Source organism: Acipenser ruthenus, chromosome 17 (genome assembly GCF_902713425.1).
Source record: "Acipenser ruthenus chromosome 17, fAciRut3.2 maternal haplotype, whole genome shotgun sequence".
In the NCBI taxonomy this organism is placed as follows: domain Eukaryota; kingdom Metazoa; phylum Chordata; class Actinopteri; order Acipenseriformes; family Acipenseridae; genus Acipenser; species Acipenser ruthenus.
Window position 1 is genome coordinate 29051574 of NC_081205.1, and position 27485 is coordinate 29079058.

The 27485-nt window shown below is 35.7% G+C and overlaps 1 protein-coding gene, 1 long non-coding RNA gene and 1 pseudogene across 2 annotated transcripts; 2 read left to right on the forward strand and 1 right to left on the reverse strand.

Annotated features, from left to right (window-relative positions):
• The window catches only part of LOC117423201 (ventricular zone-expressed PH domain-containing protein homolog 1-like), a 47599-nt pseudogene extending 28888 nt beyond the window's left edge, over positions 1-18711 (reverse strand).
• LOC117423113 (pentraxin-related protein PTX3-like) lies at positions 7495-12776 on the forward strand. The gene is made up of 3 exons (XM_034038553.3): positions 7495-7867; positions 8647-9183; positions 10906-12776. The coding sequence occupies exons 1-3, from the start codon at positions 7735-7737 to the stop codon at positions 11517-11519; spliced, it is 1284 nt and encodes a 427-aa protein (XP_033894444.3). The 5' UTR covers positions 7495-7734; the 3' UTR covers positions 11520-12776.
• Positions 18712-24513: 5802 nt separating the features above from the next.
• On the forward strand, positions 24514-26281 carry LOC117422992 (uncharacterized). Its single transcript, XR_004547718.3, has 3 exons — positions 24514-24752; positions 25249-25433; positions 26087-26281. It is a non-coding gene; the product is annotated as an uncharacterized LOC117422992 (long non-coding RNA).
• Positions 26282-27485: the final 1204 nt, after the last annotated feature.

The window sequence follows — 27485 nt, forward strand, 5'->3', positions numbered from 1 at the left end:
TATCTGTGTCTCATTGTAACGAAAGTTGAAAGACTACATACCGGTACATTTTTATTGAAGGTATACACTTTTAAACCAACTAAGAATTAAAAATGCCAGAGTTTTCTTTTTAAAGGTTGCTTGTATTGTGGTTACTGATTTCACATTGCTACATGAACCACAAGAAGTAACCGTGACACCAGAATATCTGCAAAAACAGGCTTATAATACGACACAGCTGCATTAGATGGAAACCAGTTGGCATACATGAATGCAACCAATTATTGGAATTGATGAACATCTTCTAATGTGATTAGAGAGCATCATATGGTCAAAAAGAGAAAGCTAAGCCAATTTTGTAAAACAATCCTATAGAAAATGAGACCTTGTCCATTAAACCATAACTCAAGGCATCTCTGTATATTGTTACAAAGCATAAGAAAACAGAAGGGAATACAAGTCATTTTTCTGTTTTGTTTCAGACAGGGTCAGATAAACAAATGGGGTTTTCAGGTTAAAATGTTTAACATCTAGGGGTATTTACCTAACTGTCCAGAAGGCACTGGCGGCTTATCCAAGGAGGACAGCTGTACTAATAGAACAATCCCTGCCAAATAGCGAACATTTAATAAGAAAACAATTAAAACTGTACAGGGGTTACCTCTACAGGGTGAAAGGTTGTAGAGATGAAAATATATCATAACTACTGCAGTGGTTCTTCTCAACCCTAGTCCTTGAATTCACACAAATGAATATGCACTATTTATAATACTTTTGACACCTCCTTACTATTGGATTATAAGGGTAACAAATACATCAAAACATGTTTATTACAACTTTTAATTTCTAAGCTTCACAGAGGTGTTTCTTTTATTTATCTTCAGTGGTAATGTGATATTCTATCAATATTACCAATGGTAGCACAAAGACAGATACAATGGTTTTAGCCATAACAGAACAACAACAGTAACAACATTGTAAACCTATACACACTGTGCCATACCTCAGAACTAGAATGTTACCACATCAGGGCTATTGTGCAACAACTGTTCCAAAATCAGTTGCGTTTTTGACATGCAGTGTGGCCTGTTATTGGCTCAGCCTGGGGTTCTCCTGAGTATTGCGCAGATTTAATGGTAGTATTCCAAAAGCGTTTTTCAAACTTTCCAGTAAAGGTTGACAAACCAAATAGGAAACTTCTAAAATCTGCATTAAAAATATTATTAAACTAAATTAAAAAAAATTTAAAAAATCAATATGAGTATATGCTGTTTGAGTCATTTGCTTCCCAGCATGCTAGTTAATTAAAAAGTCACCTGACCTAACTCATTTTTTCAGAAAACTGTCAATTTTCATTGCATTTGTTCGACCAGAATACATTCCTGCGAGAGTTTCCTGTTTAAATTATGTTTAAACAAAGAAAATATAGAAATGAAATAAAACAAATATAGCTAGCTATTCAAGACTATACCTCAATTTTATTATTATTAGTATTATTATTATTAGTAGTAGTATTCCTGTATTATTATTATTATTATTATTATTATTATTATTATTATTATTATTATTGCTGTTGTTGCTGTTGTTTTTGTAAGAATAACTATTATATTTGGCTTAAAACAGAAAACAAAAATTGCTCAAGAGTTTTATCCTGACATTAAAATTAAAACTATTTGCTTTTTATGTTGCAGTCTTAATGAAAAGTGGCATTACATAATGACAGCTTTATATACATTTTTCAGGAAATGTTGCAGATAAATGCATTATTTATTGGAGACCAGAGTGTTTGCTACTCATTCTTGGCTTCATGACCTATTGACTTTTGATCCATCTGAGCTTTATGAGACAGCAGATCTCCTAATGAGCTTTAACTCAGTAATAACCTGATACTGCCGATACACTGGACCCAAAGAGGGGCGGCACCATGACATAACTTCCTTTATTTTAATCTGATTACTGTCTGCTCTAAATGCATGCAGCTAAAGCATGTTGAATTTATATTTATTGTTTCAGTTTTTTTTTGTTTTTTTCTCGTATTTTAGTATCTTGTTATAAATGTCTTTTGCCTCTCTTTGGAAGTTGATGAAACAGTATTGGTTATATTTATACATGTTCTCTGTTTAGATTTAGGCTGGGACCAAATCAAAACTTTGACAACCCGCTAATCACAATTTAAAAAACTGTATTTAATAGTGTTTTCTTTTTTTTGTAAGTATCTTATTTCTTCTACTCATAAAAAGAAAACGCTTTTAAATACAGTTTTTTTAATTGTGATTAGCGGGTTGTCAAAGTTTTGATTTGGTCTGGGCCTATTACAATTTAATTCAATAAGTCTTGAATGCAGCCAAGGTGTAACAATATGACCACACAACTGCTTCCCAAAATGGTGTTGGAAACTACGAAGATGAAAACAGAATTCATTCTGCGTCTGAAAGTCTAACACTCAAAGTCAAGTACTCTGCTGTTATTGGCAAGTTCAAAATGATGAAATGTTGTGTTTTGTAAAAGACAGGATGCGTTCCATGGAACAATAACCTGAAAACACATAAGTGTTCAAAATAGCACCTTTCTGACATTCAGTAATGAGCCTGAACCAAATAATTCTTCCACACTTTTGTGCTTCTTTGGCAATTGAACTAATGCTGAGGGGAAAAATCAACAGCGTTGCCCAATTGTTCAGTGTTCCAAGTCATTTTAACAAGAGGGTCCACGGGGAGTTATGGAATGGTAGTCAAAATCAGTGGAGCTCGAACTGAAAAATATACCTCACTCATGGATTCAATCAGTCTTCAGGGGGATGAAGGAGTTTAAATGCACTTGATATTGTGAGTAAAGGTTGCATTTTTGCCAGTCTAGTATATGTATAAGACATCAGTAAGCTATTCAGATGAAAAGGATCTTAGAAGGCCTACTATAAGCATACCTAGCAGACAGAACATTTATCATGCCATGAATGAGTAAAGTGATTGCCTCTAGTCTGTACGTAATCAAAATATTCAACATCCTGTGCATGTTCTAACGTGTAATAATAATAATAATAATAATAATAATAATAATAATAATAATAATAATAATAATAATAATAATAATAATAATAATAACATATGCCAAAGGAGCTATTAATGACCCCAGTGTCCATCAGGCTTCAATGGGCTTTCCACCAGCAGCTGGGGATCTAGTTTAGTCCATTAAGATTTAAACATGTCAAACTCAAGTTAATTTATTTTTCTGGTTGCTGCTTGCTGTTTCTTATGTAACCATTAAATATGCAAAGGGATCAGGATATTATTAACCTTTTTCTAGCAATATTTCCAATAATGTTCAGCACGTGATCCAATCAAATAAACTGAAAAAAAGAGTAGGTTTCTTCCTGATTAATTAAACACCAAGCAAACTCTGTTGGTAATGGGCCTGATTCTGTTAATTAGGTTAACAAAAAAAATCTGTTAGTTAATCTGCATTTCTGCAGAGGGCACTAATGATATATAAATCATGTTCCCCTTTTATATAAAAATAGTTTAAATGAAGACAGGCATGTACAGTAATTGGATATGATTAAAATAAACATGCTGAGTTTCTTCAATAAGGAACAGGCTTAATCTAATTCTTTTTTCTATTGCTTTGTTTTCCTGTTTTTGAACTATGTGTTGTCCATTAACTGTGAAAAGAAATGAATCCAAAGACCAATAGAATAAACAACAAGAAAAGATGAAATAAAACAAGATGAACAAGACAAAAACGAATGAACACTGCGTGGGGTTTACAGCTGATAAATGTGTGCTGTTTAAAACCATGTTACTTAAAGCTTGACGGTGTGAGGACTTTCTGTGGCTTAAGACCAAGTGGCCCCAGCAGTCCCTGTGCTAATCACAGCACATATACTATTTCAGGTCTGCCTCCCTGATCAACCACCTAAATACAACTGGCAGAATTAGTGCCGGCAATTCTATCAACATACAATCTACATTTTATAACCTAAAAACAAATACATGAATCACTCGAAATACATCTAATTAGTCAAGATCCATAACAATATGGAATGTTCAGTATGCACTTTCTGCACAAACATTAATTTAAAAAAGTTGACTTTGAACATTAAATCAAACCATTGGGGGAAGGTACAAAGCCACCAAGAAAAGCCAGATTGTCTCCTGGCCCAGATTGTCTCCTGGCCCAGATTGTCTCCTGGCCCAGATTGTCTCTTGTCTATGCCATCATCATTTTTAAGACCAATAATAAAGCAATGTGCTTTTTATGAACTTACGAATATAGTTTAGCAGATTTGACACCCACCTCATCGCCGTGTCTCACAGCACCATAGATCTTTACTATTTGCCCAAGCAGGTTGGGAAAATCCTCTCCAACCGCCTTCAGGTTCGGAAGAAAAGAGGCGATAGCTGCCGGGTGGGAGCAAGACACTTCCACCAGGATATTAAGGACAGAATCATTCTGGCTGGGATCATGAAGGTAGCTTATTAATGAAGAAACAGACTTGTTCAACACATTAAAGTAAAAAATAAATGAATATATTTATTTATACACAAGCAAACGCTGAATAGAAGAAGCATTGCAAATTAACAGAAAAACACATTGATTTTTATTGAATTAAAATACATTTCATATTAAAAACCTATTCCCTATTGTATCGTGAACTTTCTCTGTTCATTGGAAATCCTCAAGAATTAAAGGCACAGAACATCTAGCACTGACTTTTCATTGGCTGCAGTGAAGCCGCCCACCTCTCCTGTGCTTCTGGATTTACTGCAGTAGTGCTTTTAAAGGTCTTCAGTTATATGAGTTGCAGAAGGCTCTGATGATATATAAATGGTGTTTTGCAGAGTTGCTATGTACCGGTATATTAAAATAGGTTAAACGAAGACAGACATGTAGTTGGAGCTGGTCAAATTAAACTTCAACAAGGAACAGACTTCATTTGATGAATTGTATTCAGATTGTGCATTAGATTATAGATATTTATATAACAGCATTACAACAAGCTGTTTGCCATCCAGATGTAATATGTTTTTCATGAGCTACGTGAATATAGGTTCAATGGTCAATTTAATGATTTATTGAGCTGCTTGGATTACATATTTTCTTTGGCCATCGGCTGTAATGCCTGATTACATTAAAAACATGCAAAATGTTGGCCTTTCACTCAATACAAATACAAATGAATACAACATATTTTAATTAAAAATGTTAATATGTAGCTTAAAATGAATGATGAACTACAGTACTACTAAAACATATGGAAAAAATATATATATTTAATATATGGTAGAAAAGTATGATGCTTATATTTTTCATATATAGAAACTGGCCCCTTTTTATATATTTTAAATATATGGGATATATTTAACAAATATTTCAGTCTGTAATCCATATATTTATTTTATATGTTGAAAATATATGGTGCACCATATATTTTTATTAGTCGGTAATCCATATAAAATAAATATATGGATTACAGACTAAAATATATTTTAAATATATCCCATATATCTTAAATATATAAAAAGGGGCAAATTTCTATATATGAAAAATATAAAGATCATGCTTTTCTACCATATATTAAATATATTTTTGTTCCATAAGGGTAAGTTAAAAAAAAAAAAAAAACCCTTCTAATTCAGGAATGTGCATCAAGAAGAAAAACACATTACATTTATTCAGGACATTGCAGACATAAACGGTTCATCAGATAAACTGTGGCATTTTATATTACATTGGTATTATCTAATTTCACTCTGAGTTGAGCAAAGGGTCCTGACAACTCAACACCTTATATGGGCACTTATGTCCCACGCCTAATCCTAACCCTAACCCAAACCTTTTTGATACAATTGTGTACTTACATATATTGTGCAAAAATATTTACACATTAAGTACACTGTAACTATGCATAATAACATTGTAATGATGTGTAAGTACACATGTATTTACCAAGTAACTACTATGTAAATACACAATTTTCCAGGGGTAGTTACCTGAGGGTGTTGCTTGGCAACAATTTGTAACAGTCTGAGAAGGTGTTGCTGTTCAGGCTGATCCAGCTGGTCCATCAGTTCTACCAGCTCGGGAACGCGAGAGTTTATAGACTGCGGCTGTTTTTCATACACTGAGGGCAGAACCCGCAGCAGCATATAATTACCTGTGTGAATGATTCTGAGTCAATAGACAGAAAAAAAAATCAAACCTAAAATGCTGCGATTATAGCTAATACACAGAACCAATTGTCACCATTTAGTTTCGATGAAATGTAATAATAATTCCATGGACAGCATTGTCAGAGGATTTCATTCCAAATGCAAAACCATATGTCTGCTGTGTTAAAGTCCCAAATGTGGATGCAATTTCCAATTTATAATCTGCCAATGTGCTGTTCGTAGCAGTAATTGATTAACTGTTTCTTAAGAGTGCCTCGCAGTTCTTTTTTTTTTTAATACTTAAAAATCAGTCCACGTCCTATGTAAGAAACATGGCATATGTTGACCAACACATGGTTCAGTAAAATGCATTTTGTCCCCTGGTGCTTTAGCATGGAACAGAATGTTTTTTGACAATAATTTGGCATCTGGAAGCAATTCTTCTGTCTTTCAAATGAAGGTTCCTTTTGTATAGACTAAATAAACTGAACACTATTAGTAGCTGTGGAAAATGTTCAGCATAACACCAATAAAAACAGCAAGAAATAAAATAATCACATGCAAATGAGATGTCTATATTGTATTATGTGGTAAGTGAGTTTGCAGGGGATATCCAAACATCAAAAGCAGTATTTTTAATATTAGTAAGTGTGTCAATAAGTCACCCGTTAGGAAAATCCCAGCTCTATTAATATAGAGGTAAAAGCAGCAGTATTTTCCCATTGCCATTCTGTACATACATGCCATGCCAGCTACTGTATTTCATATCCTTCCATCAACATGTAACATTTAATAGACAACAGGCTTCATATTTTTCTGCACTGGTTCAAAGCTTGCCTCCATTTTTTTGGCAAGGAAAACATACATTTTATAAAACTAAACCTAATAAATGTACCTGCCTAATCCCAAGTTACTTTTTGCTAGTTCTAAAACATTAAGACCAGGTCCAATGAAGGTCAAAAACATTGAGTCCTTTGAATGATTTTTTAGATGCCATCATGCCTGTACAATATTTTAAATGAAAAAGGGATGATTATAGCATCCTGTTTAAATGATCATTTTGTTCGCTTTTCCCAAAGTGGTAGTGTGGTCTGGCCAAGTCTCTAGCTAGCTTTACAGTTGCTGAAAAAAAAAACACTTCAAAGTATGTCTAACAAAACTAAATATGTATTGAACACTGAACTTATTGTATTCGTTCCTTATTCATTTTACATTGCTACCAATTCATGTTACAAAAAAAAAAGTAATCTCATGAGGAAGTGATTATCGTTGCCTTGCAGTTCAAATTACCCCCTTTGAAGCCCCCCTTCTGTCCCTCTATATCCACCCACACATCCCAAAAACCTCCAAGGACTGGGTTAGTAAACTCAGCCCCCTTTCACAACAGCAGAGGCACTTTTATTTAACTGCAACATAGTACTACCTCCAACAAAGCATTACTCACTCATTCACTCATATGGTGTTTATATAGAGCGTGCAGACTGTTGCTCTCACAGTCTCTGTTTAGCTGGTGGTTAAAATACACCAAGGAAACAAGCCAAGAGATTGCTCAGCATTAACTGCAGGTCCCTACATACTGAGCTACGTGTTGCTGAACAACCCAGACATGACAATGCTGAAGATATTGGTCGGAGTTTTACTTTGCTTGTCCTCCGTGGTGTTGGGACAATATGATGACGGCTTTCTTCAGGTTGATTATGAAAATCTGTCTTACAATGACATTTCCGACCCCGAAGAAGGTAAGAAGTTAAATCCATTTATTTTGTTTTGAGCATCTATTTACAAATTGTTTTATACAAGCTAGCAAAATGTAATTACTTTATGTTCTCTTATTACATATCTTAAGTACAAACTTGTATATAAAAACAAGCAACCTTGATTTAATTTAGTCAGCTTCAAAATTAATTTGCTGTTCCTTCGTTTAAAGTTCAGGTTTTAATTAGGTCACAATTTTGCATGTATGCCCTTTAACAAAACTATGAAACAAATGTCTAAATCATTACAAAGCATCAGGGGAAGGTAAGTTTGCCAACTACCCAGTCCCACCACTGCAGACTGATCTTGCTTAAAGGGTATATAAGGACCTTTTTATTTTATTGTGTTACATGTTCCCATGTGTTGCTACAACTGCTTATGTAAGGTGTGTGTATTGTTTAATTTTTGTTTTTTTACATTTTGACCACTTTTTAAAATTTTTAAATTGCATTCCCTGCCTCAAGATGGCTTCACATGTACCCTCATGGACCTTTCAGAACTACATTTCCTATCATCCTCCTGCTGAGGATGATGGGAAATGTAGTTCTGAGAACTCCATGGGGGTACACGTGAAGCCATCTTGAGGCAGGGAATGCAATTTAAAAGTTTAAAAAAGTGGTCAAAATGTAAAAAAAAAATAATAATTAAAACAATACACACACCTTACATAAACAGTTGTAGCAACACATGGGAACATGTACCCTTTAATACTGTGAATTATTGTTGGAATCTAATTCCATTTTTTTTCCATTCAATCCACCAGCTACTCCGACTCCCTGCAAGTCCACAGAGCTCACAAAATGGGACAAACTTTTTTCTATGCTGGAGAACTCACAAATGAGAGAAAACATTCTCCTCCAATATGTGGACGAGATCATTAAGGTGGAGCTCCAGAGCATTCGTGATGAAATGCATCAGTTTGTGGCTAACTTTGCTGGAACTTGCACTAATGCCATTGACAGTGCCAGCACACGCATAACCTCGCAACTGGATGGCAAGTTAATGCAAATCGCAGAGAGGATTGGGGATACCAACACCGTGCATCAATCCCAGCATTACAAGGTCCTGGAACAGCTGCTTATGGCCAGCCAGGACACAGCGTACAGACTCAGCAAAATTGAGAGCGCCTGGCAGAATGGAGCGGAAGCACAGGGTCTGCATTCAGAGATCAAGCAGCAGGATGTCTCTGTCTATACAGGGTTAGAAAAGGTTATGGATTCCATGGCTTACGATCTTCAGAAAACCAGAGCTGAACTACAGCTCTCCCAGAAATGGGTTGCTCAGCACTTCCTGCCTTCAGGTAAGTTTACACCCTGTCTGTTTGCTCACATATATAGCACATGATGACTAACCTTACATAAATAAAATCAGGGACTGAGTGGGGCACAGTGGGGGAATGGTGTAATATGGAGTATTTTGTTTCATTTTTCAAAAGCTTTTTTTTGCATTACAATTATTCTCATTAGAGCAAACTTTTTTTTTTGTTACATATAAATACACAAAAAAATATAGTTGTCATTGTATAGATAACTCATTTGTGCACTTTAAATGTATTGTTGATAAGTCCAGGAGATAAGGACAGAAATCGTTTTAACATTATGTTAGTTTCTGAAAATCTCATTGAATATAGGTACATCTTACAGACTACCAGTAATGAGAGATATAAAGCAGAAATAGCTTTCCAACTATACAAATAATCAGCTAGGAAGCCAGAAACTTTAAACTCTATCCCAGTAGGTTCTGCTTACCACTCTGAATCATATTTGGAGAAATTAATGTTTTGAGTGATTGAACCTGCAATTTAATTCTTTAGTGTTGAAAAACATAACTTCCGGGTCATATCTCTCTCTTGAAGCTCTATAATTAATGATCCACACAGTCAATCACAAAGCAAAGACACTAATCCAGCATGGCATGTCCAGCCCTATATTACAGTAACATGAACCAGGCCTAGATAAGTGCTACAGATAAAGATTTCTTTAAAACATTTTCCTTGTGTTTTTGGATTGAAGCCAATGATACTCCACATTGAGCCAGTAGTTAACTGGTGGTGAGCTATATTATACAATTTCTGATGCTTGTTAAAGGTCCAACTGATTCAATATCTCAGTCTAACTTTCTCTGTTGCCGCGGGCAAACAGATCTATAAAACAACCGTGACGCATGCCACACCATGGCTGGAACTGAGCCAAACATAGTCTTATGATTCCCATTGGACAAGGCAAGCAGGTCTCTTTGTTAACATGCAGTATCAAATGAAATGAAACAGGTCAGTTTCCAGGACCGGCTCATTTACTTTATTGGATTTTGGACGCATTCAACACCTTTTTCTTTTGGGTTCCTTTTTCATGGGAAGTGAGCAACCACTTTGCCTCACAGGGGCATTTAAAGCAGTTTATTATTTTGGTAACTATTATATGATTCTGTTAAATACCTGACAGAAAACAGCTATACACACCCTGATTCATGGATATTAATAACATGTGAAAATCAATATCACATCTGGTTTCAGTAGTCATATGGAGTAATGCCTAAAGGCCTACGGGCTTTATTTACATTTTGTATACTGACCCATTTTCTTATATTCTGAGGTAACAGTTTTTTAAATATGGAAATCATACCAGACAGATAAATACATTAACAACCCCTTTTTTTAACGACTTTCAATGGCTGGCCAGATGAGAATGACATCATCACACATTTCCCAAGCCCACTAAAATAGAAGCTGAAAGCTAGACACAAACGCACTATATATTATTATATATAATTATTAATTTCATAACATTTATCATTTTAGAAAAGTTGGGTTCTATTAAAATACACATTAAGCCTTTCTAAATAAATTTTTAACAGTGTTTCAAATATTAGATAGCGTTTAGAAAACTAGAATATGTACTTCAAATCCTTATAAGAAAGAGGAGGAAAAAATGGCACCAAACCTTTTATCAATAAATTAATAAAAATGGACAAATAAAAAAGTCACTTTTATTTAGATCATTAATTTTCATTTTTGCTTTTGCAGGGTGCGAAGTGGCTCTGTTATTTCCAATGCGCTCCAGGAAGATTTTCGCCAGTGTCAACCCCGCTGCATCCATGACACTTGATTCGTTCACAGCATGCATCTGGTCCAAGGTCACAGATGCTCTCAACAAAACGGTTCTTTTCTCTTACGGGACCAAGAGAAACCCTTATGAAATTCAACTCAGTCTCAGTCAGCAATCAGCAGTCCTCTCTGTGGGAGGTGACACGTACTCAACTGTTGCGGCAAATGCAGCCACCGTCGGAGAGTGGGCCCACTTCTGCGGCACATGGAGCTCAAACGAAGGCAATGCTTCTCTTTGGGTAAACGGAGAGCTTGCAGCTACCTCCACAGGAGTGGCAGAAGGCCATCCAATCCCAGATGGAGGGATCTTACAGCTAGGCCAAGAGAAAAATGGCTGCTGTGTGGGAGGTTTTGATGAAAAGCTGGCGTTCTCTGGGAAGCTGACTGGATTCAATATCTGGGACAAGGTTCTGGATAAAGAGCAGATAGCTCACTTAGCTAAAGGGGAGGGTTCGTGTAGTACTAGGGGAAATGTGGTTGGTTGGGGTGTTACAGAAATTCTACCACATGGCGGTGCTCAGTATATTCACTAATATGTATCTATGGACAGCATAGAGCACCCTACGCGCTGTATTCATAATACACGTGCGTGCCAGTGCTAAACGCTTTATGAATATGTCATTTATTGATTGAAAAATTACCAAATGATAGGACTTGGAAGAGCAACTTGAAATATATGTGAAATATCAGAGCTACATATTCTTCTTGTGTAATTCATTAAGTATAATTTCATTTTTCAGATATCCATTCCTGGTGACTCTTTAAAACTCAAAAGTTGAAAGCACCCTTCCGGCCTAAATAACTCTCAGAATCACGTCGAAGCTGTAAGTACAGGTGGCACACCAGAGTGTAACCATTAACCTGTCCCCCCCGTCCCTCCCCCCCCGATGCCCCCCCCGCCCGCTACAACACTTCATCTAGTGGATATACTGTAAGATACACATCAGTAAGAAATACCACATAAAAAGATTGTGGTATTTCATGCAGAATGCTTAGTTATTGAGACTACAGGACTGGATTAAACTGCTGTTATCTAAAAAGTTACATGGATGGGGTCACTGAAATAGAAAATGGTATAAAATGAATCTAAAAAAAAACAAGAAGAATACATTAGTTAAGATAACTGACACTTAATACACACACCAAGTTATTTTTTAAAGGAAGTTTATAATATCCGTTTACAAAGTGCAGTTCCTTTACTTCCGAACACAGCAAATGCCAGCTGTTCAGGTGCCAAATCATGTCATATAACACCTAAACTCAGTAACAGGTCTACAGCATGTTGTCTAGCCTGAGTTTATTAAAAAGAGAAGCTTTTTTTGTCTACAAAGAAGTTATTCATTGGTATTGTATAATTATTAATTCCTAAATCATATTTAACAGAAATGTTCAAGTTTTGTTTACATTTCAAGAGGGAGCTGGGTATTAAAACCCCTTATTGCTAAACTGCAAATGTGTCTCTCAGATTCTGCTCTGCTAATCTGACTGGAGAGCGCTTTATCGTGAGTCTTAGATGTGAACAAATGCAATGCAAGTTGCTAAATGCTCAATATTATTGTCTTAAATTCTATTTTGTTTGGTTTTTTAAGCTGGAAAATTTTTTTCAGATGTATTATAAAAATAAAAAATAAAAGTTTACAAGTTAAAAACATCTTTCAGTTTTGAATCTATAGAGAGTACATGTGTTATATTGTTATATTGTAAATTCTGCTTTTAGCCAACATTATGATATGAAAGTGAATGTATTTTATATTTGTGTCCCATAAATAAAAATAAAGTAATTCAAAACACCTGGGCTTTTTAACTTTATTACCTGAAGTCACCAAAAATGGATAGGAAATAACTGAAGCCACAATCGCACTGCTTTTAAAAATGGGGTGCTAAACTGTAATCTGCTAACTTCCTCCAAATGCTTGCTTACAGTATGTTGGTGTGGCGACTTTCTTAATCTATACAGAAGCTACATATGATTATGAATTCATTTGGTCACTTTAGGCTGCTCTTATACAGTATAAGATTTACTGCAGAGGAACGCAAGGTAGCATGTGGAGCCACAAAATAATTGGTAAAATGAAAGATGATCACCACTCCAAAATGGTCCAGGACTACCACCATACCACCAAGTATTTCATCATCAAATCGGTTACCGCAAAGGCCCCCTACAGAGCACCCATGACTTTGTGATGTTCTAAGATAGCACAGCGCTCAGACTGAGACACGCTCACTCGCACCCCCACCCTCCCCCAGGCTGTTTCTTTGAAAAGCAGCTGCACAAACATCAGGAATAATAAGCACACAATAGACTAAGGAGTGTGTGTAAAAGCTGTGTGTTTTGATATGCTTGCAGTAATAGTTTTACAACTAGGATGTATTAGTTCCTGTCAGCACAGCAAGAAAGGAAAACTGGGTCAGAAGTGCAGGCTCCACTGGAAAGAATATCATTAATCTTCAGGTTTTAGTGTATAAGTCCCCAACCTTTTTACTTATAACTTACTTAGAAGTTTATGACATATTTATTTTTGCTATGAAATTTCTAATTAGTTTGCTAACATCGCCACTGACCTCATCAGTGCTCTCTAGGTGGATTGTTTTTCAGTATATTTCCTGCTAGGGGCAACGGGTCATTGTTTATTGGTTCTGATAAATTAGGCTGAAAACCAACAGGGTGAAAAACAAGAACAACATCAGAAGCTGCCACACAGTACCCTGCTACAATCTGGAAGCAAGTGACAACTACTGCCTCTTACATAAAGCCTTTGGTCTCTTTTTTAAACCTATATTTCACATTCATACAACTTTCTTAACATCGGAATAAAACTCTGAACACAACTTCCTTTTCTCTCTGGTAGAATGATAGCGAGAGATTTTGTTTTATGAATGATGAACTTTCTAATAATTCAACACCATAAGAGCAATTATTACTTGTCTCTAGGTAGGTGGTCTATTCAAGTTCAGGTCAAGTTAAGCTTCCAACTGTCGTACATTACACAGGAGTCTTTGAATAATAATAAAAAGAGAGGTATTTCATGAAGTTTAATGCCAAAATGAACATCTTACAAAAACGTGTGACATTTGCCTTACAAAACCTTATTGACCTCAGAGGGCAGGGGGTTTAAAATCAGACGTGAAGGTCACATATCAGCACAGGGAATTAAACTAAGGTTTCTATGGTGACGTAAAACAAGGCCTTAACGTCGCCTGAGTAGAGCAGAGCTGCTGAAACTCAAACACTGTTTAAATCAGCCTGTTATGGGGTGATGAAGCTTGTAAAAGGTGAATTACTCATGGATGGAGACACTGTTATTGCATTGATGTTCTTTTCCCTCTGTTTCCTTATTTGCTGTATCCATTATTTATGATCTTGTGGGTGGTTTGTGGTAAAGTAAGAGCAAGCATTTGGACCACATCTTCAGTACATTAACATAAGCAAGTATTGTGATTGTTGTACAACAATGCCTTGCTTTAGTCAGATGCTCCCCTTTTCTGTATCCAAGTGTAATGACTTCACATACAGAATTCCTGTGCTTGCTTTTCTCAACTCATGTGTGTCTTTTTTACTATCCCTTCACCCCCCTAGCATCCTAATTTGTCAAACACAATAACCTTGTTCAGTTACATTCGTACCTTGGAGAATGCTCTTTGTGATGGCTTCTGTGTGGTCTGCCAGTAAGTCTGCCTTCGCAATGGCAGCCAGAGAGAGATAGCTGGACATGTTCCTGCACAGCTCCATGTTTCCATGCCACAGAAATTTCACCGCCACCGGCACTGCTAGAGCCATGACTGGAGGCTTGTTGTAATTCTGTTAAAACAGAAGAGAGAGAAAACAAGCCACTGAAACTTTCAACTTTACCATAAAACATGGCTTTAGCCCTTATAAATTAGACACAGATAGATGGCCACCAGCAGGGACTGCAATTCTGAAAACTGAATGTCGAAATAACAAATGGAGCCCAGCTAGTCTTTTCATTGAGCCTTAGCAATGACCTTACCTCACATTGCCCTTCGCTGCTATCACTCACAGATGCAAATAATTAGAGAACACTTTCACCCATGATTAAAATCATGGAAAGTAATATAATGGAAAATGTATTTTTTTAAAACCTTAAAACAAGAGTGACATGAGCAGTGAGACAAACTCTGTGAAATATGGAAAACATTAGAAACTCGTCACCCTGCAAACAACCACTGTAATACTCCAGAGGCCAAAACGTGCTCTTTCTTTGATTATCTTTTACTACAGCCCAGAGCAAAAATATCACATGTCCTGTTCAATCTGTCTTTCAGGAAACCAGAGGGCCAGAATCTGTCACCATTTTTGCCAAGGGGTATCTTCAAAAATGACACAAATATGTACTTAATATCCTTAACAGTGACTGCCTTGTATTGACTGCACTTGGTTAAATAATAATTCAAATTATACTTTTAATTTCTTCCACCATTTTACAGAACAAGTGCAGTACTGTGTGCATCTGTATTCTTGGCAAGCTAATGAGCAGTTATTGACAGCTGTTTCACCCGATATCAATCCTTGTCAACCCAAAATAAACTCTGGCCTTGTCAGAATTCAGCTTGAGGGTCAATACACCTCAATACAGACAGGAAACACAGGTCAAAAATCACGTACATTACTGCAAACATTATATGCCATTCTTCTGTGTTTTAAAAACATACTACAATAGCATCAGATATTTTGACATCAGGGAAAGGTTAGCTGGGAATGTTTGCAAATGTTTGTTTAGGTGAATACAACCCAGGTGTAGGTTATACAGCTATAATTGCAGCTTAAAAATGTGTTATGTGACTCTTACAGTACTTTCTGTATAAGGGAGATACTTTGATAAGTCTGCTACTGTAAGGAAAGTGTCATACTTTGACAGTTGGATTGTAATTTTTAGTAGCAATAGGGAACAAGATTAAAATGCTAGATAGTGAAAAGCACAACCAATGTCTTCAATAATTCAAAATATTCTTACTTTCATATGTGGTCATTCACTCACATAATAAACTGAGTTTATATATATATATATAAATATATATGCAATGCCAAGATTCTGTGCTTGTCTTGAAATTCTACAGTCCTGCATAATACAATAGGGTAATTGTTTTGCATGCTCATGGAACTCATTAAGTGTATGAAAGCAGCTCAAATGATTTATTATAATAAACAAGAAGAAATTAAGACCAGAATTTGTCATTTTTTCCTAAATGCACGATGCCCTGAAACTAATGGGATTACAAAACAACAACACACTATGTACTGTAGATCGTTGAAACACTCCCATCATTACCTACATATGTGAACGTGGTATACCTACTGGGAAACAGAAAAGAGTGTAGTGTTTTTCTTGCTTTGCGTATGTAGAGAAAATAATCTGACAAGTAGCAATATCTGGGTATGAGCTTGACTGAATTATATGAAACCAAGTATATTATTGTTTTAAAACAAAATAAGTTTATGTTGACACAGATAGAAAAACTCACAGCTATACCTGTTTCTTCCTGCAGGAGGTGCTACAAGCTATGCTCCACACAGGAATACCTGGAAGAAACACTATTCAGAGGTCAACAAAATCTAAAATCTAATCAAAATAAAAAATTCCATTTCAATAACAATCCTCATCTCAGATCAAAGGTATCTTAACAAATAGCTTAGAAGAAATGAGCCATCCAACTAAGCTCTCAAGATAATATTCTGCTGTCTGCCTGTCGACCCTCTGTATCAGCGCTTTGGGAGTTAAAATCCTCGCATTTCCTGACACAGACATGATGCTGGATGATGGATAGAGGAAAATAACAGCTAAAATAAACACAGATGGGTGCATAGCTATGGCAGCCAACTTTCACCACATCTCATTCATCAATGCCCTGCAGTTCATTAGCAGTTACTTACTGTACCATTCTGCTCTAAAATATAACACATACTGTATAATGGTAAAGCATTTAGCTTAATTTGGTTGACATGTTTGGTCTTTTGTCCCTAACGTGAGCTTTACCCAAACAACAAGTCTGCAGTCTGTCCTGGAGGGATCATGTATTCATGGTATTGAAATAGCTTTATCCAATCCAGAAATGCTGCACCAGACTTTACCTTGGAGCAGACTCAGGTATTTTGCTTACCTGTAGGATGCAGCTCATGATGTCAGAAGCGATTTTTGCGTGTGGTGTGTCATCATCCTTGCCATGTGGCTTCAGATTGTACTCCAGACACGATTCCCACAGTGAGACCAGAGCCAGCCCATGTTTCTCCATGGAGCGAGTCTCCCGGATAGCTGTAGTGATGCGGGTGATACAGATCTCCACCACCGCCTGATCGTTATCGTTGGTTAGGTAATCCTTGGAGATTCAAATAATACAATATGTTAAGGGAGCATTCGTTTTAGTGTTGATGTACTTAAATTTAATACTGATAAAACATATCTGAACATTACAGATAATTTTTAAATTTTAATTTGTTTTTTTTTTTATTTTTGTTTTAACCACCACAGTTCTTGAGAATATTGCTTACAGTCTTCCAACAAGGTTCTAGTCAAAAGTCCCATAGCCTGTTAATCAGTGATTTATTAAATCTTTTTTTTGTTTTGTTTTATGTAAAACATTTAAAAGTGCCTGTCGCAGGTCAGGCAGGCTGAGGTGAGGTAACAAGATTTGAGTCTTATATTGTTCAGCGCTATGCTTAGTGAACTTTATTTTCAAGTGTATTTCTTTTTTAGTTTAAAAAGAAAAAACAAAATTTCACAAACAAGTCGGCAAGCATTCCCTACAAAGCGCAACTTGTAAATCTCAAACGAAAAGACTTTGTCATCTCTGATCTGGGCTCTGCACACCCAAAACACACACTGAGCTGCCAAGCACAGCTCCTCATTTAATGGAAGATGGCCAGTGAAGATAATTGATCAAAAAATTAACTAAGCTGCTCAATTAGATTACATGAACTAGCTAAATTCATAGCAGGATCCTGCATTTCCGGAAGGGAGTGAACCTGTTCTCTGCCACAAAACAAAAGAAAACCAACAACAGTACATTTTCTATTTTACACATAGTGTACTTCAGACATGTGCACCGTCCTGGTGCTGGGTTCCCCACAGGTTCTATCCACCCTGCCACTGTGCCACTCAACAATGTAGCATGCAGCACGCAGTCTATGTCACTGCTTTCACCTCCTCTGTAATAATGATCTTTTGAATTAAAGACACTTCAATTAACAAAGAGAATAGCTAGTATACACTATTCAATTACCTGTACCTACCTAAGTCTACTCCACTCTTGCCTTACTATTTAGTTTCTGGAATTGTTGCAGCAATCAGATTGGTAAAAAAAAAAAAAAGATACTGTATGATGATGACATCACCAACTGCTCCAGAATAATCTGGTTGGATAGAAATAATAAAATGGTCTATTATTCACAATAAACCACAGCGACCATTTTTAAGCTGTAACCTATAAACTATGAAACTGCTGTTCAGCACCACTAGCTGAAAAAATAACCCCACTATTGCTATAAACGTAAAACCCAAAAAACAGCTGCCACCTAATAACATCCACCTGCAAAACAAAATGACCAGACAATACAATCCATTCCAAAAGCTGCAATTACATTGGAAAAAACAATTTCATAATCTGTTTATTGTCTAGTGTATAAAACACCCATTTAAAGCTAATAAGAAACAACACTTTAGATTAGTGTTCTACAGATAATGCCCTGGGCAACAGAAACATTACCTTCATCTCTAATTTTGTTAGACAAACAACACTAAACAAAACAGACAAAATTAACTAAATTGACATTGGGGAAGTGATTATAGATTAAAATAAAAACTAAAAAAAAATCAGACAATGCCTTACTGGAGGGGCTGACAGATTGTATTAATAGACTACCAAGGGCACTCAAACACACTGGCATTTCAAACAAGAGTTTTGGACCACCTCATCCCACTGGTATTTAAAATTCAGCTGTATCTGTCAGGCCCACTGTGGTAAGCATGTGCTGAGGAAATGCCATTTACCATGTGAGTTTCTGAATGCCTAAAGCCTTTCGTAACTCAGAGCAGAGGAACACGATTGAGACTGAACCTCACTGTGTGTGCAAATATTGGTTTGAAAAAAAATAATGCTTCCTGTCCAATCTGCAAACGCCTGTGTCTCCCAGTTCATGCCATTCCCAGTTAGGGCTGTACTCGGGGTATCCAAGTGCTCTTTTTAATCTCTCCATTGGTTTCAACTGAAATGTGACAGACAAAATCTATTTGAATGTCTTAAGGCTAAGTAATATATTGATTGAATAGACCGGAGGGCGTCGCAGGGCTACAGCTGTTGGCAAATTACTCTTTAAAAAGGCACACTACTATACAACAGCTATAGTTTGTTAGGAGTATTAGTAAAATCATAGGTCTAAAGCTGAACCACAGCAACCATATTACTACTACTACTACTACTACTACTACTACTAATAATAATAATAATAATAATAATAATAATAAACACACAGAGAGCCAGTGATAATTTAAACACAAACAATGATGGTACAGAAGAGAGTATTGTACATATCATGGAATATGTCCCTGTTCTCTGCCACTGTTGTATTTCCTATTCACCTGTCTGTTACTGTGAAATCCTTATGCAGGTGTCAATTCTATTTTACAATTCTAGAAACCAACAGCTTGCTATGCAGTACTTTATTTTGAGGAATTATTGTTTTACCTGTCAGGTTGTACCAGGAGAGGTTCTCATTACATTTAAACTTCATCCAACCTTATACTTGATATTCCCACAATTCTTGTGTCTTTGCACTGTTACACACAGTAACCATGGGTGCAATGTGTGAAAAGCTATGGAATTCAGTGCTGAAACAATGAACTAGTTACAATCAATCACTGTGCCACGAGTAAAGAAGTTGAGGCATGCAGACTATATCTACTAATATTAATATTGGTAGTTTAAATATTTACCTAGTACACCAGATAGCCAACTGTTACAACCAGACTTGACCAGAATGTGGTGGCCTGGAACCTGAATGAAATTCTGTGGAGTCTGTAACAAAACATTTCAAAGGCTTAGTCATGTGTAGAGCTTGTGAGTATGGAGCCCCCCCACATACTTCAAGCCACTCCCCCCTCATGAATGAGGACAGAGAGGAAGCACACAGTGGGTTTTTGTGTGGCTCCCAGATGAGATATCCCCGCTGTAAGTCAAAGCACAATATATATGCATCCCTTCTTCACACACACCCAGGCTTGTGAGTTAGATAAACTATTTTAGTAGTATTTGCTAGAGAAGAATGTCACTCTATTCAAATTATAAGCAAGTGTCTGTAATTTAAAATGAGTATGTAATATGTGAATAAACACATTTCTTATTCATCATGATGAGGCCCGTGTTTGAAAGTGTGCTTTCTATTCACTGTGCACAGTAATATATACCTATTCAGTTCATTTAAAGATTACACAATTGTACAGCACAGTAAATAACAAATACCTATAGCAAATAATAAAAACATGCGTAACCATGGTAAAGAGGGTAGTAGACTATAAAATGACCTAACATAGTAACTGTGTTTATATGGGTTTCATTATGAGTATAATTAAGAATTTACATTATCTAACATTGAGGAATTCGTAAAGTTCCTATTCACACAGCAAGCACAGCGGCCACTATTCATCTAAAATAGGTCAAACATTGTTTGGTAATCAAAAAGAAGGATTGCATGCATCTTATTATGAAAACAGAAACATGATGTTTTTATAAGCATGTCATAATATGTTATAATAAAACAATTCTTAAAACTGCAAGATTATTATTATTATTATTATTATTATTTTTTACTTGTTTTAAAATTGTTCATGACTGACGACACCTCATAAATATATAATGAATAACATTCACAGCAGTATTGACTTCACGTTTTGCTTCTTTTGTGTGGGAAATTATAATATTTAAAATGCGGTTTAGTATTAAAAAGATCATTTGAAAAAAGAATCCTCTTTTTGTCTCTTAAAAGACATTTAGCTAAATAAACCCCCCTTTACACAGCTTGAACGGTTGTCCCCACTGGATCAGGAGCATACATTTACACTGTTCCCACAAACCAGCTATTGTTCCCTCTCTGCTTCCCAGTTCTTTTTTTTTTAATTTGTTTAAAATAAAATTATTTTAACAATGAGTAGTTTTGGAAGGATAACTAATCCCACACACAATAACTAGAAAACGACAGCATACGGTATTTAAAAGCAACAAGAAAATCAATGGCGTGGCATTTTTGCTACACACTTCTTCTCAGGAGTACACTGTGACATTTTAATGGTTCAGAGCAATCATAAAAGCTATAGCTAGGAGAAACACTGAAGTTAAAGTCATTTATCAGACACACTACTTTCTGAAAAGTGACATTAAAATGTAAATGGTTTGGGCAAGCTAAATAGTCAAGTTTAAAAAATAACCAGTCTTCAAAACAGTAAGCCATTTCTGCATGGTTACTTATGCATTTGTATAAACACATGACCACACTCTGAAAAGTCACACATCCTGGGATTACTGCAGTCCATATAAAACATATATGTGTATACACTTTTCTGACTATTCAAAGACTTACATCATAAATCTTCAAGAAGCAGGATTATAAATCTTTCCTAAAAGCTGACGTGATGTTGATCCGTGGGTTTCCATGTGCCTGACAGTCAATGGGACTTCTTCTCAATAAATCTTTTGATAGGCCCAGCTCCTGAACCAGCCTGCGTTTTTATTCAGGGATGCTTTGAAACAAAAGCAGTAACACTGCATCATTGTGCTCAGGAAGGCTGTGAAAGAAACCAATAAAACAATGTGGAGCCCTGAGGGGTAAACTTTCAGTCAGCGCTGCAGTCCCATACAGCAACACTACACAGTGACACTGAAATAGCAATAAACATGTAAACATACTGTTTTATTCTCGCTGTATACCCTGTTACATATTCCCTTAAAACTTATAATTAAATGGGTTACAATAGTTATACTTTTTATGACCTATGTTAATAAATAGTGTTATGAAAGGCTATTCCATCTGCATATACAATTTAACTTTGAAATCACTATTTAAAAAAAAAAAAATGTATGTACCAGCTAATTTTATTGGCTACCTTGCCAAAGTGTACAGTAAACAAGCAAGGTACATCATGTAGCTAACACACTGTATATTTCAAGAATATGAAATACATGTTACATGAATACGTAACGCCCCATGGCCTGTAGCCAGAGCACTTGAAATAGAATCTCATGCACATGCTTGTCAAAATAAGGGTGAGCAGTTAATTACACAACAAGTAGGTCACCATGACAAATATTCAAGTGTTGGCAAATGTAGCAGAGGTAGGCTAGCGTACCCTCCAAAATGATTGGGACAGTGTGTTTTGTATGTATGTAGGCTTTGTGGTCCAGTGGTTAAAGAAAAGGTCTTGTAACCAGGAGGTCCCCAGTTCAAATCCCACCTCAGCCACTGACTCATTGTGTGACCCTGAGCAAGTCACTTAACCTCCTTGTGCCCCGTCTTTCGGGTGAGACGTAGTTGTAAGTGACTCTGCAGCTGATGCATAGTTCACACACCCTAGTCTCTGTAAGTCGCCTTGGATAAAGGCGTCTGCTAAATAAACAAATAATAATGATAATAATGTACAGTACATGGGCCTCCACTACATTCCAGTGGCCATGCAAAGGTTAACAGTTAAAGTAAAGCTGCTTTGCAAACTAAACGTTGCCAACTTCATGCTAACAAGTTTTAGGTAATTTGTCAATGAGGCTGACCCTGGTTTGTACAGTGCCTCAGTCATAACCTATCATACACACAGTAATGGGCACAGTATCTTCTCTCTTCACACAATACTCCAGGTGTAAAGGAAATGCCTGAGAACTCGTATCTGTATTTAACAGCGTACAGACTTTTACACTTCATTTCTATGCTTTCCTCAAAGCCCTTCAGCAACGTCAGGGAAATGTATATAAAGAAATGCAAACTTTTTATATCAGAACAGTACAGTGTCAAATACATAACTATGTCTGATTTTTTTTTTTAGCTCAACAACTTGACAATGGATACTTACCACAGAAGAAATGACATGTCAGTTATCGTTGTTATAAAAGTCTAGTCAATAAAGTACAGTTATACTTACTGTTAAAATGGCGACAAAGAAATAAACAATCAAAAAACAGAGAAACCATGCAAGGAAACAGCCATTGTTTCTGCAGCTTCAGAATAAGCAAGTACTGACCCAAGCGTTTTGCAGAATAAATAAGGCAAATCGGGTTATCTCTGACATTTGTGTGTATTGTTAAACAATAACATTGCACCTTACTTTCTTCTTCTCTGCTACATTACAACTACATTACTGTCGAAGTTGTATAATACAATAATAATAATAATAATAATAATAATAATAATAATAATAATAATGTATCACAAAAGCTAGTTTATCAGAAAATAATAATTAAAAACTGTAATTACTATATATATATATATATATATATATATATATATATATATATATAATGTATAGATCTAAATGAAAAAAAGGAAAGCAAATGAATACTGTACAACTCTCCCAAAGATATAGCCATACATTTTACTTTTCTGTTCATCAGGATATGCTGGATAATACTGCCATCTACTGGTCCAATAGTATCAATATACGGTACGGGGCTAAGGCAATATCTTGATCCAGTATAACTTTTTTATTAAGAGGTTGCATACAGTGTACAGTTTTCATCTGCTGAGTTGTGGGAAGACCGGTTTTGCACCACACAGACCTCTGTTCATAAAGAATATATTTTTTTTGCCCTTTTACATTTTTTCTGCTCCTACATTCTTGCTAATTTTAGAACTTTGACTTTGCTGCGATGCACAACAAAATAGTATCAATATAGAGGCGGGGGTGGGCAACTGCTTTGCTTGAGGGCCATTCCATTGCATGTTTATAAAAAAAAAAAGAACTACTTAAGTTCCTGCTTGTTTATAATTTGTCTTCTACAACATGGTTTTGAAGAAAGACCTGGACAAAAATGACCATCTTTGAGCAAATGCATTTACTACATGTAGCACTTTTGTGAGGAGTTTCTCAGAACACTACTTTAAAAGCCAGTGAAGCAGTTGGTGCCAGGACATCTTTGTTAGTTCCTCCCACAACCCTTAGCAGTATTGCAGAGGAATGTCACCTCTTGCTGTGCACAGTATGGAACCACCAGAAACTCAAATTTTAAAGTTCAGATCTGAGGTTAATAATTAAAAGTTGGAACTCTTTGATGCCGAAGGTCAACCATTGATCACACTAGTTTGCTATATGTCCTGACCTATGCTTAAAATAGAACTACTGACTAGATAGGAGTTAATACCACTGACTTGATCTGTTGAGAAAACATTACTGTCCAAAAATGTTTTGGTACTGAACAGTTTTATTTTGTACTTTTCAATTAGGTTTGACGGTCATTAGTTGGGTTAAGGGTAAGCCTGAAGCAGTGGCCACTGGATAGAAATAATTAAAATTGGCATAATATTTTAATTAATTTGGTATTGATGATTGAAGCAACTTCACTTGGTTGTTTGCTGTTGCAAGTTGACAGGAATATGTATTACTAATGTCTGCCTACAGCGTACCATCATTTTGTTTAACAGGAAGCAAGATGTTTAACACTACATTATTTTTTCTGCTCAATACAGAATCCCATTGATCTAATGGAAATCTCATGCTATATCTGTGGCTACATGTATATTGTACCTTGGATCTGAGTTTCCACAGCTGTATAAGAATGTAAGTAGTGTATATATATATAAACTGAGACATGTTATAAATTGTTGTAGTATTTATTGTTTGGTTCTAAAGCCACTCTAAAAAGCACCTTTAGTATTGCTTCAAGCAGAACATTTTAAGTATGAATTGAACTAAAATTATTTGTTCCTTTATGAAAATGTGCTGTTGCACTTACAAAGTGTGATGATATAAATATGCATAATTCAAAGGTCTGTTGTATAAAATCTGAAGTATTAGATTTACTTGATTTATTTCCTTTTTAATAGAAAAACAGCAATACATGTTTAGCGTATCGTATTTATAACATGCAATGTTAAGTAAATGTAAGTACTAAATATTAAAATGCACATTCCATCAATCATAACCGTTCCGTGCATTGCAATATGTATTGTTGTTATTAAAAATGTAAGCTGTGTGTGTTTAGTGGGAAGGTACGGTGCATGTTGTATTCTATGTTGTGATTGGGCTTGGTTTTTAAAAATGTGTTGTTTTGCAGTTTAAAAGAAAGTCAACAGAAGGCACTTCTTACTTGTTGCTTGCCCTGGCTATGATGGGGAGCAGCACAATGGGCTGAGCCTACTTGTGAAACTACCTGGTCTGAAGGGTCCGAAGAGCATCTTCATTCTCGATCATTTGGCCTGGTTGATTGGCAGCTTCGGGGTACTTTTCCTGGACTTTGTTGTATCCTTTTTTTTTTTTAAGAGAAAAACACATCTTAATGTATTATTTGTAGCAGAAATGACCCCAAAGGTACTTTGTTAATTCGTTTAAGATGTAATGATTCACAAGTTAAATGATATAAGCCCACTGGACCATGGTACGTTCTTCTTTGTGCTGAAGTAATGAGGCATCACAGTGTGTCTGATTTCATTCATTCCAGCAATGAATACGGCTTCTTCTACAATAAAAGGGAGGTTGATCACATCTTCACGTGGTTTCAGATTAAGCGTGGAGAATGTGAACATGTTATTCTATTAACTACCAGGAGCAGTGGGCTCATTTGCTGCCAAGGTATTGATACAAGAAACCAGATAGAAAATCTAGCAAAAATAATCATTAAAAAACCCTAATTAGCAGTAATTACAAAACCTGTTAATGCATGTTTTACACTAATTGTATGATCTAAAACAGCTGTATAATACTGCACTGGTTGTGAGGGGGTAAGGAAATGGTTCCTTATGAACTTGTAGTTGGGTTGTTGCAACATGAGGCAGTCTCTTAATTCCTGGAAATGGTGTTAAAACAAGGGAGCACTTGTTTCATTTTTGGATAATAATAAATGCCTGTTTATTATGTGACCATAAACTATATTCCTTTACAAGACAACACTGCAGCACAGTTCATCCTGTATCGGAAGCACAAATACACTGGACCAAGCTTGGTGGCCTTGAAGAAAATCCCAGAGGTGGAACCACTCCTCTGTGACGAAGAGGAGGCCTGCAAAATGTTGCACAAAGTGTTTGAACTTCAGTCTTGCATTTCAAAGTGTTTTGAACTAAAAAAAAAATAAAAAAAATAAAAAGACGCAATATTTTGACATACTAATACTAAGTTTAGTAATAAGCTGTAAGTATAGGTGTGTTGATATGGAATGAAGGTTTTAGCTACTGTTTTCTGAAGGACCAGTTGAATGTTTTTACACAAGCCAATTATTTCTTTTCTTTTTTACTTGAAATATCATATAGTTAGCTTCATTTTATTGCAGATACATCTATCATGTGTAGCACACAGCTATAGTAAGTGGGGTTGTATTTCCATTTCTCTTACAGAGCTTGCTTTTCCATCTCCAGTTGTTCAGGAAAGCTCAGCTGGTACTTCCAAGTACAATTAAGTTATTGAGAACTGGATGCATCTCTTGAGAGAAATAAGCAGGGTGCTAAGTAGATTTCCATCTTTAATTATTGCCATAATAATGAATTGGTTAAGCAAAACTAAACGACCCTTATTTTGTATAATATGTAGTTAATGTTGTGGCTATGTGGTAAGCATGTACACCTTTTCAAGCATTGGTTCAAAGTAAAAAGTTAATTCAGTAAATTCACAGCTTGACATAACATTTTAATCAAAGAAATGCAGGCATAAAAAAGTACTTTTAACGTAATGAATCTGTATGTACATATATAGTATTAGTATTATGTTGAAGTGTTTGCTTATTTATGATGCCTTGCTTTATTATTTATTAATTTTTTTTACGCAGAACCATGTTTGCAAAATGTTCTACCTCATTTGCAGTTCTTATAGTGAAATAAGTTTCATTTGAACAGAAAATGGGCACACTAATTCCATAGAACCGATTTGTACATTCCTAAAACAACTTCTTGAATCTAGGTAAAGTTAACTTACTTAGTCATAAAGTCTGGTTTAAATCTACTTCAGTTGAACAAATCTTTGTAGAGCAGCTATATTCTTAAGTTTTTGAGTAAATGAAAAGCTCAAAAGCCTGTGTCTACAATTAAATGTGCAGTTGTATATAGCTGCATAGCTTGTTTGGAATTAAATATTAATTTGTATTACATAGATCATTTGCTAAAAATGTCAGACGTGTGCCAACAAATGTAGCAATTTCAAAGTGCTTTGATAACATTGTGTTACTACATGGGGCCTGCTGACTTTTCGGTTCTGGTATGATTTATTGAAATCTCTTGATCTATTAATAAAGCCTCTGTGAATTTTTATTTTTCATTCTGTATTCTTTATTTGAATGTTGTAACTAGTTTTGAAAAACATTACCCA

Excerpts from the sequence above, each read along its gene's own strand:
- LOC117423113 (XM_034038553.3), top strand. The coding sequence starts at position 7,735 with ATGACAATGCTGAAGATATTGGTCGGAGTTTTACTTTGCTTGTCCTCC. Across the intron at positions 7,868-8,646 it reads CATTTCCGACCCCGAAGAAG|CTACTCCGACTCCCTGCAAG; the intron begins GTAAGAAGTTAA and ends TCAATCCACCAG. Across the intron at positions 9,184-10,905 it reads TCAGCACTTCCTGCCTTCAG|GGTGCGAAGTGGCTCTGTTA; the intron begins GTAAGTTTACAC and ends TTGCTTTTGCAG.